Raw genomic sequence first — 20,586 nt, forward strand, 5'->3', positions numbered from 1 at the left:
CACCACCGGCAGGGTATGCTTAAATGAAACTTACAGTAGTCAGCTGTCCCAGTAGCTAATGCATCGATCTGGAGTTTTACAACTCTGAGCATGGATTCAAGCCCTGCCCGTTGTATGGTTTGTTTGCAACTGTGTCATTATGATTTCATGAGTCAACCCTTAATTTTGCTTAATAATGGCCTCAAGGTGCAAAAGCAGTGATGTTGGCAGTTTTTCAAAGCCTAAGAGAGGCTGTAAAGTGCTTCCCATCAGTGAAATAATGATAATTCTTGACTTATTGTGTATATTGTATCAGTTAAACTTTATCAATTTATGTATGTCAGCTAAAAATGACTCGTATAGGGTTCGCTACTATCCATGGTTTCGGGTATCCACGGTAGGTCTTAGAATGTATCCCACTTGTCAGAAGTTTGATTATGCCATAAAAGAGAAATTATATTTTACAATATTTTTTATGTAAGTAGAAGGTAATCAAAACACCATCAGCTTGCCATGAAAGAAGATTAATTCACATTTTTTTTTTTCCACAAACCAGCCGTATCCCACCAAGGCTTAAAAAAAAACGAAAGTTTTTCTTTTTAAATTTAATAAATTATACAGAAGGGGTTTCTAGCCTTTTGCTTTTGGCATTTTAGTCACTTCTAATTCACATATATGTAGCCAAATAAGGGATAAGATTCTCACCGGTGGCCCGGTGGTCTGGTGGCTAAAGCTCCCGCTTCACACACGGAGGGCCCGGGTTCGATTCCCGGCGGGTGGAAATTCCGACACGTTTCCTTACACCCATTGTCCTGTTCACCTAGCAGCAAATAGGTACCTGGGTGTTAGTCGACTGGTGTGGGTCGCATCCTGGGGGACAAGATTAAGGACCCCAATGGAAATAAGTTAGACAGTCCTCGATGACGCACTGACTTTCTTGGGTTATCCTGGGTGGCTAACCCTCCGGGGTTAAAAATCCGAACGAAATCTTATCTTATCTTATCTTATCTCACCTGGTGAAGAATAAGACACATGTGCAACACTTGAGTATCTTTATTGATGAAATAGGAATAGAGGCACAGTATGATGACTGGAACAATACACAAATAACCTGCGCATAGGAGAACAAAATTCGTGATGTTTCTGTCTGACTTGAACTATTAACTGGTCACACACACACGAATGAAGGTAGGGAGCCAGTATGTATACTGGGGGGGGGGAGAAAGAGAGGAGGAAGAAGAAATAATAAAATAAAGGAAATAGTGATAGTGGGTGCGGGAGGAAAGTGGGTGCGGGAGGGAAGAGGAGCGATTGGTGGAATGATGATGTAAAGAGAGTAGTAAGGGAGAAAAAGTTAGCATATGAGAAGTTTTTACAAAGTAGAAGTGATGCAAGGAGGGAAGAGTATATGGAGAAAAAGAGAGAGGTTAAGAGAGTGGTGAAGCAATGTAAAAAGAGAGCAAATGAGAGAGTGGGTGAGATGTTATCAACAAATTTTGTTGAAAATAAGAAAAAGTTTTGGAGGGAGATTAACAAGTTAAGAAAGCCTAGAGAACAAATGGATTTGTCAGTTAAAAATAGGAGAGGAGAGTTATTAAATGGAGAGTTAGAGGTATTGGGAAGATGGAGGGAATATTTTGAGGAATTGTTAAATGTTGATGAAGATAGGGAAGCTGTGATTTCGTGTATAGGGCAAGGAGGAATAACATCTTGTAGGAGTGAGGAAGAGCCAGTTGTGAGTGTGGGGGAAGTTCGTGAGGCAGTAGGTAAAATGAAAGGGGGTAAGGCAGCCGGGATTGATGGGATAAAGATAGAAATGTTAAAAGCAGGTGGGGATATAGTTTTGGAGTGGTTGGTGCAATTATTTAATAAATGTATGGAAGAGGGTAAGGTACCTAGGGATTGGCAGAGAGCATGCATAGTTCCTTTGTATAAAGGCAAAGGGGATAAAAGAGAGTGCAAAAATTATAGGGGGATAAGTCTGCTGAGTATACCTGGTAAAGTGTATGGTAGAGTTATTATTGAAAGAATTAAGAGTAAGACGGAGAATAGGATAGCAGATGAACAAGGAGGCTTTAGGAAAGGTAGGGGGTGTGTGGATCAGGTGTTTACAGTGAAACATATAAGTGAACAGTATTTAGATAAGGCTAAAGAGGTCTTTGTGGCATTTATGGATTTGGAAAAGGCGTATGACAGGGTGGATAGGGGGGCAATGTGGCAGATGTTGCAAGTGTATGGTGTAGGAGGTAGGTTACTGAAAGCAGTGAAGAGTTTTTACGAGGATAGTGAGGCTCAGATTAGAGTATGTAGGAAAGAGGGAAATTATTTCCCAGTAAAAGTAGGCCTTAGACAAGGATGTGTGATGTCACCGTGGTTGTTTAATATATTTATAGATGGGGTTGTAAGAGAAGTAAATGCGAGGGTCTTGACAAGAGGCGTGGAGTTAAAAGATAAAGAATCACACACAAAGTGGGAGTTGTCACAGCTGCTCTTTGCTGATGACACTGTGCTCTTGGGAGATTCTGAAGAGAAGTTGCAGAGATTGGTGGATGAATTTGGTAGGGTGTGCAAAAGAAGAAAATTAAAGGTGAATACAGGAAAGAGTAAGGTTATGAGGATAACAAAAAGATTAGGTGATGAAAGATTGAATATCAGATTGGAGGGAGAGAGTATGGAGGAGGTGAATGTATTCAGATATTTGGGAGTGGACGTGTCAGCAGATGGGTCTATGAAAGATGAGGTGAATCATAGAATTGATGAGGGAAAAAGAGTGAGTGGTGCACTTAGGAGTCTGTGGAGACAAAGAACTTTGTCCTTGGAGGCAAAGAGGGGAATGTATGAGAGTATAGTTTTACCAACGCTCTTATATGGGTGTGAAGCATGGGTGATGAATGTTGCAGCGAGGAGAAGGCTGGAGGCAGTGGAGATGTCATGTCTGAGGGCAATGTGTGGTGTGAATATAATGCAGAGAATTCGTAGTTTGGAAGTTAGGAGGAGGTGCGGGATTACCAAAACTGTTGTCCAGAGGGCTGAGGAAGGGTTGTTGAGGTGGTTCGGACATGTAGAGAGAATGGAGCGAAACAGAATGACTTCAAGAGTGTATCAGTCTGTAGTGGAAGGAAGGCGGGGTAGGGGTCGGCCTAGGAAAGGTTGGAGAGAGGGGGTAAAGGAGGTTTTGTGTGCGAGGGGCTTGGACTTCCAGCAGGTATGCATGAGCGTGTTTGATAGGAGTGAATGGAGACAAATGGTTTTTAATACTTGACGTGCTGTTGGAGTGTGAGCAAAGTAACATTTATGAAGGGGTTCAGGGAAACCGGCAGGCCGGACTTGAGTCCTGGAGATGGGAAGTACAGTGCCTGCACTCTGAAGGAGGGGTGTTAATGTTGCAGTTTAAAAACTGTAGTGTAAAGCACCCTTCTGGCAAGACAGTGATGGAGTGAATGATGGTGAAATTTTTTCTTTTTCGGGCCACCCTGCCTTGGTGGGAATCGGCCAGTGTGATAATAATAAAAATAGTAGTAGCAGTAGGTAGGGGTAGTGATACAAGAGTCAGAGTGTGGAGTGTAGTGTGGCAGTGGTAGTAGAAGTATTAGTGCAGGTTATTTGTGTACAAGTTTTCACTGTTGTTACCAGTGTGCCATTCGGATACTGTGAGTTTCAAATTTGTTATTTCAGACCAATTTGTATGGGAGTCACCCATTCTACATGGCATTAGAACCAGGTGGTAATGCTCATGGTGTGTTTCTTCTCAACAGCAATGCTCTGGGTAAGTTTCTCTTCACTAAGATTAATACTGATTGCTTAAACTATAGAATTTTGTTTTAGTGTGTCCCTGCAAGGGTTGTCTTGTTGCTGGAAAAGCACTCTTGATCCATGGAATTATTGCTGATTTCCCCTCCCTTGCTTTAAACTTAATTACCTTCCATTTCCTAGTCACTTTATGACCAAAATATATATATTTGCTGTTTGGAGGGGTCTCTGAACTGTCATATCTATATGCCTCTGTCAAGATGGTGAAAGTGTTTCTTTTTTGGGTTACTCTGCCTTGGAGATGGCCAGCATGTTAAAAAATAGATAATAATAATAATTATTTTCCTGCAGATATTGTGCTTCAGCCTCTTCCTGCCCTAACCATACGAGCTCTTGGTGGTATCATTGACTTGTACGTGTTCCTGGGTCCCACTCCTAATGCAGTTATTAGCCAGTACACTGAAGTGATTGGGCGCCCTTTTCTGCCTCCATACTGGTCATTGGGTTACCACCAGTGCAGGTCAGTTGTCCCTGTGATGGGGACTTGTATTGTTGCTCATAAAAAAAAAATTATTATATTATTATTGTAAAGAATATACCCAACAAACTGTCACTAAAACTTTGAGGATTACATGTGTAAATTAGTCTTTGCTCCACTTACCCATGGAGGAATTACTTTATATGTCCTATATCACTCACTTATTTACCCCTATCTCACCTATGGAATTTGTGCATGGGGCTCAACAACAATAAACCATCTCAGACAATTAATTACACAACAAAAGGCTTCAGTCAGAATGTTAACGAATTCCCACTACAGGCAGCACACTCCACCAACATTCAAAACGCTAAACCTACTCACCATACAAAACATCCATACTTATTACTGCACCTACTACATTCATAGAACACTTAACTCTGACATAAACCCTCCCCTCAAACGTCTCCTTACCAACCTCAACAGAACACATGACCATAACACAAGACACAGATCAATCTTTGATGTTCCTCGTGTCCATCTCACACTATGCAAAAACTCAATGCACATAAAAGGCCCTAAAATCTGGAATTCACTACCTGTGAATATAAAAGAAACACTGTCTGTTTATAAATTCAAGTCTCTTCTCAAAAATTGCTTACTCACCCACAGGTAAATAAATACTGTATAATTGTATCTCATAAATGTTTCTCATTATTGTATCTCATAAATGTCTAACCTGTGACCCAATCAAACTTTATTTTTTAATTACATTACCTAACAGAATATTCCATTCTACTGAATGCTCAGCAACACAGTAAATGACCATGTGACCTGTCTTTGTAATACTCATTTGTGCTAAATTATCTGTTTACAATAATGTTTTTACGACTGAATATATTATTGCTTAGTTAATCTTAAGTTAATTTTAAGCCTGCCCATAATGCTCTGCATACAAGGGGCTTGGCATGTTGCACTGTAATAACTGTATTCCTATGTACTTCACTGTATCATGTTCAAATTAATAAATAAATATGTCTTTCTCCATGGGGAAGTGGAACAGAATTCTTCCTCCGTAAGCCATGCGTGTCGTAAGAGGCGACTAAAATGCCGGGAGCAAGGGGCTAGTAACCCCTTCTCCTGTATATATTACTAAATGTAAAAGGAGAAACTTTCATTTTTCCTTTTGGGCCACCCCGCCTCGGTGGGATACGGCCAGTGTGTTGAAAGAAAGAAAGAAAATATGTCTTTGAATTACAACTCCCATTATCTTTTTTGCCTCGTTTTTTTTGCAAGTATCTAGATACTTTCTCTTGCTATATCCTCCTTTTTTAATTATTTTCAAGTCATGGATATATGAATTTGCAAAACAGGACTCTAGAAATTTGGCAGAGGATTTGCATTGCTAGAATTTTCTTTGAGAGCATTACATGCTAAATAATATAAAAATGATGGCAGGAAGTATTTCTGGATAAATAAGATAAAATTTGTTTGGATTTTTAACCAGGGGTAGGGAAAATTAGCCATCCAGGATAACCCAAGAAAGTCAGTGTGTCATCAAGGACTGTGTAATTTCCATTGTGGTCCTTCAGTTTTGTTCCCCAAGATGCTACCCACTACAGTCAACTAACACCTAGGTACTTACTGCTAGTGAATGGGCACAGCAGGTGTAAGGCAACTAACACTCAGGTACCTAACTACTAGGTGAACAGGGACAGCAGGTGTAAGGAAACATGCATGTGTATAAATTAATGTACTGTTCACTAAAATACCACAAAAATATAACTCATCCGATAACCCTAACCAATTATTTTTTTCCTTGTCACATTTGCCATTTACACTCGTTCATCCATATGTTTTCAGATTTGGCTATGGATCAGTGAAGAGGACTCGTGAAGTCTGGCAGCGGACACGTGATGCTGGAATTCCCTTTGTAAGTTAGATACTGAGACTGTTATGCAAAGTTACTTTGATATATATTGTATGTTTTTAGTATACTGTACTGTTATATTTTGTTTTATATATTGGCAGTTTCAGTTGCTGTATTTCTATATGCCTGTTGATAAAACTTGAAGAATCTTACCATATCATGCTTGCAATTACAAGGATGTCTTGTTTGTTACAGGATGTACAATGGAATGACATCGACTACATGAATGACAGCAAAGATTTTACTGTTGATCTCGTCCATTATGAAGGTCTTTCAGATTTTGTCAGTGAAGTTCATCAGGTAAGAAAATTTGTCTTAATAATACGATATTGATGTATATAATTTGGTGCAGATCTCGGTAGTTAGTAAGTTCAGTGGCCAGGGAATAATCCAGACCTCAGAACTATTGAATGTCTGGAATATCTTGAAAAAAGATGGAATCCTGCCACATTTCATCCATGTCATGCCTCCTGCAGCAGCAGGAGATCAAGGACATATGAGATCAACCAGAAATCTGAGTGAAAGCATGCCCAAATGACTCCAATTTTTTTATTAACATATCAGTCATTTCCCACCAAGGTAGGCTGACCCAGAAAAGAAGAAACACTTTCATCATCATTCTTCACTCCATTACTATCTTGCCAGATGCGTGCCTACACTAGAGTTAAAAAAGTGCAACATGTCAGCACCCCTCCTTCAGAGCTTTAGCTTCAAATGGTCATCAGTGCCAAGAGGAAGAAGAAAAATTATTACAGTTTCTGTTCTATGGTACAGAAGGGCCCCACATATGTAGCAGGTTAGGTTCTGGGCTACTCCTGTGAAGTGAAAATTGTTATAAAGTGAATTATATCCTTTTTTTTTTTTTTTACTTTCTTATGCATATAGAAGTCTGATAACAGGTTTACACTATCATATATTAAGTGAGCAATATAGCTAGGCCTAAAAAAAATCATATACAGTACTCACATTACTTGCCTTAAAATATTTTTGTCCTTGGCTTATAGTTAGTGGTGAATATATTTATTGTAGGAAGTCTTAATAAATGAAATATGGGTATAATTGAAAACCGCTGCATAGTGAAATACTGTAAAGCAGGGCCTGCTTGTATTTATAATGAAGGGGAGGTCTGGGTTATTATTTGCTGGCACTGTATGTATTTTCCTCTAGCTTATTCCTGCTTCAATTTTTATCACACATGTACGTGTCTTGGTGCACACATGAAGAATTTGCTTCACTTTCGTGGTCCTTCAAGGATGGAGGGGTGTGTTGATGCTGGTGCATCTTTTGATCCAAGGAATTGAAGGTATCATCTCCTTCATTGGGTCAAATCTCATTATTTCTCATACTATAAATGTTGTGTGACCATTAATGGTTTAGTATTTCTCCATATATATTATAATAGTACTTATGAACACTTTTTTTAACAACCGGCCATATCCCACCGAGGCAGGGTGGCCCAGAAAGCAAAATTTAAGTTTCTCGTTTTAAATTTAGTAATTTATACAGGAGAAGGGGCTACTAGCCTCTTGCTCCTGGCAATTTAGTCACCTCTTATGATATGCATGGCTTATAGAGGAAGAATTCTGTACCAGTAATCCTACCATCATGTATAACAGTTACATTCACTTGTCAGGATGTTAGTACCTCCCTGGGCAGTTGCTCTCTACCAACCTACTACCTAGCAGTTTTATTATTATTATTATTATTATTATTATTATTATTATTATTATTCTTTCAACAAACCGGCCGTATCCCGCCAAGGCAGGGTGGCCCAAAAAGAAAAAAGTTTCTCTTTTTAAATTTAGTATTTATACAGAAGGGGTTACTAGTCCCTTGCTCCCGGCATTTTAGTCTCCTCTTACAACATGCATGGCTTACGGAGGAAGAATTCTGTTCCACTTCCCCATGGAGATAAGAGGAAATAAAGAAGAACTAGAAAGAAAATAGCAGAAAACCCAGAGGGGTGTGTATATATATGCTTGTACATGTATGTGTAGTGTGACCTAAGTGTAAGTAGAAGTAGCAAGACGTACCTAAAATCTTGTATGTTTATGAGACAGAAAAAAGGACACCAGCAATCCTACCATTATGTAAAACAATTACAGACTTTCGTTTCACACTCACTTGGCAGGACGATAGTACCTCCCTGGGCGGCTGCTGTCTACCAACCTACTACATAGGTATTATTATTATTATTATTATTTTATATCATAGAATTTCTTCAGTTTAAATGTATTAATCACATATTTTTTTCAGGAATATTTTTTTAATTAATATTTAGACGCTAATGCTGGGAATTTTTCATGTTCGATAGGCTGGGATGCACTACGTTCCAATTATTGATCCTGGGATTAGCGCGGCCGAGCCGCCTCACACTTACCCGCCCTGGGACGAAGGCGCCCGTTTGGGCATTTTCATCCGTAACTCGTCAAATTTACCTTTCATTGGCAAGGTAAGGCATTTTTAAATTACTTTTTTCCAACATACAAATTAGAAGAGCAATTTTTCTTGCATCATTAGTGCCTTTGGATTACTCCGATTTATATCCTGGCTTTTGAAGTCATTGATTACACCTGATGATTTTTACTTGACCAACTGGCATTGACTTGCCTAACAAAGAAGAATATCAATAAAGCTGCTCTTATTGTTGGTTTAAATAAAACTTAAGTGGATAACTTATTTTGCTTAATGAAGAATTGTAGTGTAAATTGCTTTATCCCTTTCAGGGTTTTGGACGTACTAGTACGGCTTACGCACCAGGGTTTTTGACGTACTAGCATGCCTAAATTCTAGCGCCCTCAGATCTAGTGAGAGAAAGCTGGTAGGCCTACATATGAAAGAATGGGTCTATGTGGTCAGTGTGTGCAGTATAAAAAAAATCCTGCAGCACACAGTGTGTAATGAGAAAAAAAAAACTTTGACTGTGTTTTTGGATCAAAACAGCGACTTTGCACTGTATTTTCGTATGGTATTTATTGTTGTATTCTAGTTTTTCTGGTCTCATTTTATAGAATGGAAGACATATTACAGAAATTGAGATGATTTTGACTGGTTTTACAGTGAAAAGTACCTTGAAATTGAGCTCAAAGTAGCAGAAATATTCGATTTTTACCAAAGTTCAAAAGTAAACAAATCATGCTAAGCATCCAATACACGTCAACTGGTGATTCTAATATTCTTTCACAAGTGCGCCGATATTATTTATACCATTTCTACACTAATGCAGTAGTCTGCATAACAGTAAATCTTCTATTTTTTGTGAGAATAAAAATTCAAAGTATAGAGCAAAAGAATGTAAGAGGGGCGTGGGGACGTGACTAATGAACAGAGGAAATGTTATTTTAGTGCCAGGAATGTCTTTCTTGTTTATTCTGGACCCTATTTGGAAATTGGCATCTTTTGAAATTTGTGTGAAATTGGCAAAATTGCTAAATTCTGACCACTGTATTGGATACTTGACATCGGTAAATGGGTGGTTTCTTGTACTCATTCGATAGAAAAAATGGAGTTCTAGCGAAATAGTTATGATTTTTGTTGACTAGTACACTAGAATTGGCCGAAAATAGGGCTCAAAGTGGGCAAAATCGCTGATGCGTAAACATTGTCGAGACCGCTAACTTTGAAAGAGCATAATTCTGTAAGTTTTCCATCAAATTTCATACTTTTGGTGTCATGATCAGGAAAAGATTCTCTATCTTTTCATAAGAAAAAATAACTTTTTTTTTTTTAAATTTGGGCGACCCTGAGAACAAGCCTGGGAGAGGACCTGGGGATCCCTGAAAGGGTTAACCATGTCCAGGGTTGCTTACAAATATGTCTCATTATTTTTCCATATTTCGAGAAAATAAAGTAACAGAAAAGTTTGCAGGATTACACATAAATGCTTTCAAAACTTGTGCTCATAGTTTTTAACTACAATTGGAGGAATTGTATTATTGAAATGCTTGACAGTTTGCAAACAGGTGAAATTATTTACTGAAACATATTTATTTTTGGTACGTATAATCTTCCAAGTTCTTGTGCAACCTTTGTATTGGCATTCTTTGATGAGAGAAAGAGAACAAAATGCAAATTAAAAAAAATGAGGACTACATAGGCAGTATCAACTCCTTACACTTGGCAAATGTGTAAGATATTAGCCAAGTCACAGTTTATTAAGTAAATTCTCTTGTAATTTTCAGGTGTGGAATCCTGTGGGTACATCATGGCCTGATTTCACACATCCTCTCTCTGCATACTACTGGGGCCGCCAGCTGATGCGCTTCCACAATGAAATACCGGTGGATGGAGCTTGGATTGTGAGTATTTGGACCTTATTCAAAATTCCTGTGGATGGGGCTTGGTTTGTGAGTATTAAGACTTTTTTTTCAAAATATTCTGTGGTAAGCTCCATCTGATAACTAGAAGAGGTTTATAGGCGAGTCAAGTTGAAATCCAATAAATGAAGTTACGTTAAGATGTCTTCTTTCAACAAACCTGCCATATCCCACCGAGGCGGGGTGGCCCAAAAGGTAAAATGAAAGTTTCTCCTTTTAAATTTAGTAACATATACAGGAGAAGGGGTTTCTAGCCCCATGCTTCCATAAATTACAGCATATTTTAATTTAATACTTTTTAAACACCAGCTGTCTCTCACCAGTGTAGGGTGACCCCCCCCCCCCCAAAAAAAAAAAAAAAAAAAAAAGAGGAGGAATTGCATTCACCATCATTCATTCAATTGTCCATTTTTCCACCAAGTTAATGTGACTCTCTTTAAATACAATCTCTGTATGTCTTGCTAGCTTTCATGAAAATTGGTACATAAATAGCGTGTATTTGTTAACTCATGTACTCTCCATATTCGCTTTTCTCTCACTTTAACATTTAAGATCATCTGAGGGTTATAATCATAACCATAATTTTTTTAAAGGGGTGGATGGGTAAGCCAGCAGAAGGCCTCAATCAGATAACCAAAAGCTCCAGCTGAGATTCCTCATATGGCTTAAGACCTGCATCAGGAAACACTTGTCCTGCTTCCTGACGAACATTACTTAACCTAACTTCTCACTTTAACACTTCCTTTCTTAATAATCATTTTTCTTAACACACTGGCCATCCCCCATTGAGGTTGGGCGATATTAGGTCATGATCTGTAAATAAGAATCACTCTCATCATCACTCCATCATTGTCTTCCCATAGGTATGCTAACATCACAGCTCAGATGTTCCTCTAAACTGCAACATCCCCACCTCTCCTTCAGAGTGCAGGCACTGTACTTTCCACCTCCAGGACTCAAGCCAGGCTGACTGGTTTCCCTGAATCCCTTTAAAATGTTACCTTACTCACACTCCACCACTTAAATTTGTTCATTCCTATTTGAACACTCATTCATGTGTGTTGGATGGCCAAAGATAGATTAATAGTGTTTATTTCATGCATGGAAAAGCCCATGATTATCCACAGGATTTTAGGTAGACTTGCCCTAAATTAGGGGTAATGCTAATAATTTTTTTTTCAACAAACTGGCCTAAAAAGAAAAATGAAAGTTCTCTTTTTAAATTTAGTAATGTATACAGAAGGGGTTACTAGCCCCTTGCCTCTTATGACATGCATGGCTTTATGGAGGAAGAATTTTGTTCCACTTCCCTATGGAGTATGCTACTAATAGAAAATAAAAAATATGTTGCACATGTGAATACTGTGTAACAATTGCACAGAAAAAAGTGACACATTTAACGTACCTAAACTAAAGTCTCTTAAGAAGTTACCTTAAGGTACCCTCTTAGAAACATGGAGCCGCCCTCCCTTTTCTTGAATTAAATGTGATTATTTTCCTATTCTCAGGTTCTGTATAGTCTAAAAGAAGTTAGTGGAGGAAGATGGTTTTTGGGACTTGACGAGCTGTTGGAACATGAACGAGGTAACTTTTTGTGAAGGGATTCACTGAAACTGGTTAGCTGGACTTGAGTCTTGGAGGTGGGAAGTACAATTCCTGCACTCTAAAGGAGAGGTGGAGATACTTGCTGTTTAGAGGGGCATCTGAACTGTTGTATCTACACATCTCTGGCAAAACAATGAGTGTGAATGATGGTGAAGCTGTTTCTTTTTCGGGTCACCCTTCCTTGGTGGGAGACAGCCAGTGTGTTAAAAAAAATATTGTATATGTAAATTGTAATTGTTGTTTCAGGATATGAATGAACCTTCCAACTTTTGGTCTGGCAGTGTTGATGGTTGTGAATCAAATAACTTGGAACATCCATACTTCCTACCAGCAGTGCATGGTGGTCTTCTCTTTTACCACACCTTGTGTATGAGCTCGAGGCAGCACTTGGGTCTACATTACAATCTACACAATCTCTTTGGCTTTACAGAAACTATTGCTACAAATGCGTTAGTATTACAACAAGTCTTTTGTTTAATCCCCACATCAGCTTGTGTTGTCTTGTTTTTTCAACATACCAGCCAGAAGGGGTTACTAGCCCCTTGCTCCTGGCATTTTAGTCACGTCTTACAACACTCATGGCTTACAGAGGAAGGATTTTTCTCCACTTCCCCATAGAGAATCAACCTTTGTATATATATGATAAATTTAAATTTAACCTGTAAACGGTCCAGGCAGATCTACGTTCATGTGTAGTGCTACAAAAGTAGATCTACGTTTTTTTTACATATTTTCAAATATAACAAAAAAAAAAAAAGTAGATCAAAGTTTTTTTACACATTTTCAAATTTAAAAAAAAAAAAATGATTACTTTTTTTACATACTTTCAAATGTTGAAAAAACGTATATATACGTTTAGACCGTTTACGGGTTAATTATGCCAGGGAAGTCACAGGCAACGTCATTACCTGGTAATAATAATAATGACAACGAAGATCTGCTAATCTTCAGATTTAATTTATAACAAGTGGTGGTATTCAAAATAGGAAACACATTGAAACAGTCACCATCATTCAGTGGCCGTCTTACCATAAATGTGCAGACATCACAATTATGTTATGTTGATTTCAGTACACTAAATCCTTGACTTCATGGACTAATAGTGGAGAATGGGCACCGGGCAGCCTATAGTGGCAGCTGTGGTGGATATAAGAACATAAGAATGTAGGAACACTGCAGAAGGCCTACTGGCCCATACGAGGCAGGTCCTTATCAAAACGATCTCTACCTAAAGCCACCCAAGAAATAACTCCCGTACCCAATGACACCAATCAAACCCAGCCCCTCCCACTCATATGATTGTCACAACAATAGACAAGTCTGTAATAAAAAAGTTTATTAGTTACAAGGTTTACTGCTTAATTTTATAATAATAATAATAATAACGTAATAATAATAATACAGTCATAACCCGCTTTATGTCATTTTGACCTACGTCAAATTCTCCTTTATGCAATTTTTCTAGAGTAAATTTCAGTTCAGGGAGCATCATGACGTTCTACGATACATCACTCAGCAACATCACTTACGTCATAATAATAGGATGTGAAATAAATAAATTTTTCCTTAAAAATATATTTAAAATAAATAAAACACATAAAAACTAACAACAAAAGATAAAAGAAGCTAAAATAACAATTTAAAATACAATAAAAACACATGAAAAATATAAAAAATGGATACATATGTACATGTATATAAAAAATATTTAAATAAAATTTAAAAAAAAAGTGGCCGTCATTACGTAGTTGCACCGTCTTGTTGCGTGGCAGCATTGCTGCTGGTTCTCATTCAAAACAAGGGCGATGCCATATGCATTTTTGCCCATGCCAAGTTTAAGGTAAATAACATTACTTTATTAATTTTATTTATTATTCTTTACAAATTAAGACTTAAAATATTCTTTAAATTCTGTAATGCCTTAACAAGAGTTATATTCTTTCGTATGTTGTTTACTCTAGTTGTAAGGTGCATTTCCTCATACTTAAGGCATTTTTAATTAAGGGCAAATCACAAGGTAAATAACATAATTTTTTTGTATTTATTATTCTTGAAAAAATATGATTAAAGTGCATTTTTAGCGTTCTTTAAGGCTTAGCAATAGTTATATACTTTCACGAGTTACTTACGCTAGTTTTACTGCATTTTTTGTCATTTTAAGGCATTTTTAAGACATTACGTCCAGTCACGTCAAAAACTGGGTTATGTCGTGGCTCTTGGAACCAGTTAATGATGTAGGGCAGAGTATGACTGTAATAATAACAATAATACTCCATGGAGAAGTGGACAAGAATCCTTCCTCCATAAGCCATGCTTGTTGTAAGAGGCAACTAAGATGCCTTGAGCATGGGGCTAGTAACACCTTCTTCTTTATAAATTACTAAATGTGAAACAAGAAAAACTGTCCTTTTTCTATTTAGGTCACCCTACCTCGGTGGGAGGCGGCCAGTACATAAAAAAAATAATAACTGACCCAGAGGATTTTTTCCTTTATTTCTGAAGTTCATAAATAGAGGTGCATTAGATTTAGTATTTACTGTGGTTTACTTTCAGTTGCACTAATAAGTATCCTGGGAAATGAAAAATGTTACTGTATTTTTTAAGTAGTGTGGAGGAACTCTGACCTCACATCTTTTGATGTGAAGTGAATTGTTTTAAACAGTTTGAACCAATAAGCTCGGCATTGGTCAGATAACCAGAAGCTCCATAGACTGGGTTATGACTACCCAGTAAGATCTGCATCAGCAGGAATTTGCAGTTTTCCAGACATAAATAGTATACCATTATCATCAATTTCCCATGCATTTTTTTATGTGGATGGTTTGTAACTTGTGCTGCTTTTCTAAAGCAAATTTATGTTTTAAATGAACACTTATGATTTGTTTCTGTTTTCATTCTAGCTCCAAAGATTTCTTTTAATAGGTCTACAGAAAAAAAGACAAATGCATTATAATTCAATTCTTTATTGGTATTTTCCGTACACGGTAGGCTTTATCATGTCTGTTTCCCTCATGTCGGTATTGTATACTACATATTTCCATCTCGGTATTTAACCCTTAAACGGTCCAAACAGATCGACGTTCAAATTCGTAGTGCTACAAAAGTAGATCTACTTTTTTTTACATACTTCCAGATGTTGAAAAAACGTATATATACTTTTGGACCATTTAAGGGTTAATACCACATATTTCCATGTTGGTATTTTATACCACATGTTTCCATCATGACAGTATTTTATACCATATATTTCCATATAAAAGTCTGGTATTGTTTGATTAATGACACATTCAGGTTTAAATCTTATTTAGCTGTTTAGATTCAAATTTTTACAATACATACTTAACATTTTGTAACTAAACGTCTTTGACAGCGCCTTGCAGATCATTCGAGGGAAGCGACCATTCATAATATCCCGCTCAACATTTCCTGGACAAGGTAGCTATGGAGGCCACTGGACAGGCGATGTGTGGTCTGACTGGTTCAACTTGTGGCAGTCTGTTGCTGGTAGGTGTTGGAACGGCAAAAAGTGGAACCTCAGTGTTTGAACTTAATTGGTTCCTAGATGGTGTTGAAACTGCAAAAAGTTAAGTGTGGGAAACAGTATTTCCCAGGCTTTAGTTATCAGCCTCACACACTGGAGGATGTTGAACTGACTCTTCCAAAAGTCTCTGAGTTATGTCAGTGTCAGAGGTCATTTCAAAGCACTTTTGAAACAGGGCTTTTGTGTAAAGGTTTTTAGGAACTGAATTGTAAAAAAAACTCCAGAAAAACGTTCAAAAACCAGTTCAATTTTTTTCTGAACAAAAATGTTTGGACTGGTTCATTTGAGGTCTGGTACATTTGAACACTGAGGTTCCACTGTATTTACCAGTGTATCTTATATAGTTGGTATTGTTGGAACATAGGTAGTTTTCAGAGGAAGCTAATCCACTAAATACTGAGAGTGCCTGATCAGCCAGGCTGTAAGTGCTAGTGCACTCAGTTCACACTTTGAGGTCCGTGGTTTGATCCCCGGTATGGGTGGAAACATTAGAACGTGTCTCCTTAAGACACCTGCTCTCCGTGTTCACCTAGCAGTAAGTAGGTGCCTGGGTGTTAGTCGACTGGTGTGGGTCGCATCCTGGGGACAAAATTGACCTAATTTGTGGGAAATGTTCTGCATAACAAGTGGCTTTCTATATAGTAATATGTCATTGATGTCAGCTAGGCCTGTACACCTTGTACATGTACTTGTAGAAATAAAGATATTATTATTTTTACTTCTTTTAACACACCGGCCGTATCCCACCAAGGTGGGGTGGCCCAAAAGAAAAAAAACGAAAGTTTCTCTTTTTACGTTTAGTAATATATACAGGAGAAGGGGTTACTAGCTCCTTGCTCATGGCATTTTAGTTGCCTCTTATGACACAAATGGCTTGTGGAGGAAGAATTCTGTTTCACTTCCCCATGGAGACAAGTGGAAATAAACAAGAACAAGAACTAGTAAGAAAAATAGAAGAAAACCCAGAAGGATGTGTATATATATGCTTGTACATGCATATGTAGTGTGTCCTTAATGTAAGTAGAAGTAGCAAGATGTACCTAAAATCTTGCATGTTTGAGACAGAAAAAAAGACACCAGCAATCCTACCATCATGTAAAACAATTAGAGGCTTTCGTTTTACACTCACTTGGCAGGACGGTAGTACCTCCCTGAGTGGTTGCTGTTTACCATCCTACTACCTATACATTTATCAATTTTTTTTTCTTTTTCTTTTCAACAAACCAGCCGCATCCCACCAAGGCAGGGTGGCCCAAAAAGAAAAACAAAAGTTTCTCTTTTTAAATTTAGTATTGTATACAGGAAAAAGGGTTACTAACCCCTTGCTTCCATCATTTAGCATTGTATACAGGAGAAGGGGTTACTAGCCCCTTTGCTCCTGGCATTTTTAGTCACCTCTTACAACACACGTGGCTTACAGAGGAAGAATTCACTTCCATTTTCCCATGGAGTTTTTTCATTATCTGTACACATACAGTGGACCCCCGCATAACGATTACCTCCGAATGTGACCAATTATGTAAGTGTATTTATGTAAGTGCGTTTGTATGTGTATGTTTGGGGGTCTGAAATGGACTAATCTACTTCACAATATTCCTTATGGGAACAAATTCGGTCAGTACTGGCACCTGAACATACTTCTGGAGTGAAAAAATATCGTTAACCGGGGGTCCACTGTATATTGTTTTTATAGAGGTTTTTATTTCCTTTGTTAAGTCTTATAAATATGAATCAAAAAGCATTATTGGGTCAAATACTGATCCTTGTGGTACACCTCTGTTACCATTTCCTCAAGACGAATAGGGAATGGGATGAATAGGATGAATAGGAATGGGAACAAGGGACTGTCCTGGGATTTTTTTGTCTAACTTATCCTAATTTATTACATCTTGGCAAATTCAACTTGTCAGGGGGATGTATCATCCTTTACAAAAAAAAAAAATCTTATAAATAAAAATTTAAGGTTCATTTTTCAAATTAGTTTTTTTGAATACACAACCCCTTGTGAATTGTCATTTTTTTTATTTGTCTAATTTTTGTGTTCCTCTTTTTTTTTTTCAGGAGTTTTAAACTTTAACATGTATGGGATACCAATGGTTGGTGCTGATATATGCGGATTCAATGGCAACACAACAGCCGAACTTTGCATGCGGTGGATGCAGCTGGGTGCATTTTATCCATTCTCCAGAAACCACAATACAGATGACGCCTTTGTGAGTAGAAACATTTCTCCCCGTCTACAGCAGTGTTCCCAAGGTCTGGGTCACATCCACAAGTGGGGTTACCCACCATTTTATTTTGGATTGGTAAAGCTACCAAAACATACTCACTGGTATGAAAAATATACATGTACGTATATCTCTACATAAATAACTCGCATATACGAGAAAGAAACTTGTTTTGAGTTTCAGTCCAACTTAGACCATTGTTCAAGTCAACTGTTTTTGTATTTTTTGTAATATTTTGTAGTGTTTTGTAGTTTTTCTGTACTGTTTTTGTTGTGTTTTTGTAGAGCTGTTGCAGTCTTTTTGTAGTGTTTTGTGGTATTGTGCGTATTCTTCAAAAATGTCTGGTCAAAAATAAAGTACTTTATTTTCAAATGGATTTGTGCTTCAGAATGTAGAGCACAACTCATTATTATTGCTAAGTCACATATTATACCTCTTCAAAAAAAAAAAAAAAAAGTGGATAAAAAGCAGTGGTATTTTTTTTTTTTTTTTTTTTTTTTTTTTTTAATTTTATTTATTTTTTTTACACAGGGTTTGACAAGGTTAATGATCCCTAGCTTTATTGACAAACTATTTACAGGTTAAGGATTTCTAACTTTATTGGCAAGCTAAGAGCTGTTACCTACATCAGCTCATTTGAAAGCATTTTTATTGTTATGAGACATACAAGTAGGGAACAGGATGAAGTTGGAGCCATCTGTGGGCCAGCATTTTCATTTGATCAACTGACTTTATCTCGTTGACATCATTATGCTGTACGAATGTGTTCCATACTCGAGTCATCCTGGGTATGTATGATCTCAGATGGAGTGATGTTCTGGAGAAGGGTACAGCCAGAGTGAAGTTGCTGCTTTCTGCCCATCTTGTGGCATAAAAGCTTGTTTCATGCTGTCCTTGAAGTGGATCCAAGTGTGGTATGTTAATGTTGCAATTGTATAACTAGTGTAAAGCACACCTCTGGCAAGACAGTGATGGAGTGAATGATGTTGAAAGTTTTTCTTTTTTAGGCTACCCTACCTTGGTGGGAAACAGCCAGTGTATTAATTAAATAATAAAATAAAATAGGGATTAAAGCAAATTTAGTGTATATGTACTGAAAGATATACCTCTCAGTGTATATATCCTCATGCTGGATAATGTTGAAATTTACTTTGTGTACAGTATACATGTTTCTGTATAAAGTGGGTGTTTCTTTCTTTCAACACACCAGCCGTATCCCACCGAGGCGGGGTGGCCCAAAAGGAAATGTAAAAGGAGAAACAAAAGTTTCTCCTTTTACATTTAGTAATATTTACAGGAGAAGGGGTTACTAGCCCCTTGCTCCTGGCATTTTAGTCGCCTCTTACAATACGCATGGGTTACGGAGGAAGAAATCTGTTCCACTTCCCCGTGGAGATAAGAGGAAATAAACAAGAACAAGAACTAGAAAGAAAATAGCAGAAAACCCAGATTCCAAGATTCAGACTTCATCTTAGGGGCCATGGTGAAATTTACTGTCCAGTTAGTACAGTTAATACAGTATGATGCTGCTGATAGGGCAGGGTAATTCAAACTGATGCTGTCTGCATGACTCATTGCCACCGCGAGTATTGTCAAATATTGTACAGTGGTGTGCATCAGCCGGCCCAGCCCAGCTGCCAGATGCACGGTCGTAAGTCGAGTGGACGTATGTCGAGCAGCTTGTAAGTCGGATGGTAGGTGTATATGCTTGTACACGTATGCGTAGTGTGACCTAAGTGTAAGTAGAAGTAGCAAGACATACCTGTAATTTTGCATGTTTATGAGACAGACAAAAGACACCATCAATCCTGCCATCATGTAAAACAATTACAGGCTTTCATTTTACACTCACTTGGCAGGACGGTAGTACCTCCCTGGGTGGTTGCTGTCTACCAACCTACTACCTTTAAAGTGTGTGTTTATGTACCATTTATATTACATGTGGACTATACATGTTTCTACTTTACATATTGTTTATTCCAGGACCAAGACCCAGTAGCTCTAGGGGAAGATGTTGTGATAGCATCACGTAACGCCCTCACTCAACGCTACATTCTCCTGCCGTATCTTTATTCACTCTTCTTCCGTGCACATCTCACAGGAGAGCCAGTGGCTAGGCCACTTTTTTTCCAGTATGTCAACTTTTTAACTGTAATGTTATTTCTTTTATCATGTATAACCAACATGAATAAGTCACAGTACTGTAGTTGGAACATTTTTCAAATAACTGGCTCTTCCTCGTTAATAAAAGATATTATACCTCCTGATCAATGTATGAAATCCTTGCCTCCCTTTCTTCATCAGCATTGAATAGTTCCTCAAAATATTCACTCCATCTTCTCAATACCTCCAGTTCCCCATCTAATCAATCCCTTCTGTTTTTAATTGTCAAATCCATTCATTCTTTAGGCTTTGTCAACCAGATATTGGATAAAATATTACAATACTATTTATGAACGTTGTAGATTGAATCATTTTTTTTTTTTTAACACCGGCTGTTTTCCACCAAGGCAGGGTGGCCTGAAAAAGGAAAAACTTTCACCATCGTTTACTCCATCATTGTCTTGCCAGAGGCAGAAAGGAACCAGCAGATTTGGAGGTGTATAGTATTTCAGCCAATCTGTTGAAGAGGGCCTCATTTGGAGGCTGAAATAAAGCTTTCCTAATATGTTGCCCTCAGGCACCAGGCACCAGAGAGGAGCTCTTGATCCAAGGAACTGTACTTATTCTCCCCTACTTAGAATTGAACCTGAATGCTT

The 20,586-nt window shown here is 37.8% G+C and overlaps 1 protein-coding gene across 4 annotated transcripts in view; it reads left to right on the forward strand.

The window, feature by feature from the left end:
* The window catches only part of LOC128703280 (lysosomal alpha-glucosidase), a 55,566-nt gene that overhangs the window by 19,349 nt on the left and 15,631 nt on the right, over positions 1-20,586 (forward strand). For all 4 annotated transcript variants that reach the window (XR_011394400.1, XM_070103320.1, XM_070103321.1 and 1 more), the window contains exons 7-16: positions 3,655-3,745; positions 4,081-4,249; positions 6,071-6,140; positions 6,333-6,437; positions 8,452-8,589; positions 10,319-10,435; positions 12,305-12,507; positions 15,429-15,562; positions 17,661-17,812; positions 19,811-19,959. Coding sequence is in view for 3 of the 4 variants with exons in the window: in XM_070103320.1 (XP_069959421.1) it covers positions 3,655-3,745; positions 4,081-4,249; positions 6,071-6,140; positions 6,333-6,437; positions 8,452-8,589; positions 10,319-10,435; positions 12,305-12,507; positions 15,429-15,562; positions 17,661-17,812; positions 19,811-19,959 (1,328 nt within the window). In the remaining variant the exon portion in view is untranslated. The remainder of the gene's footprint in view (positions 1-3,654; positions 3,746-4,080; positions 4,250-6,070; positions 6,141-6,332; positions 6,438-8,451; positions 8,590-10,318; positions 10,436-12,304; positions 12,508-15,428; positions 15,563-17,660; positions 17,813-19,810; positions 19,960-20,586) is intronic.

The sequence above is a fragment of the Cherax quadricarinatus genome, chromosome 85, assembly GCF_038502225.1.
Source record: "Cherax quadricarinatus isolate ZL_2023a chromosome 85, ASM3850222v1, whole genome shotgun sequence".
In the NCBI taxonomy this organism is placed as follows: Eukaryota; Metazoa; Arthropoda; class Malacostraca; order Decapoda; family Parastacidae; genus Cherax; species Cherax quadricarinatus.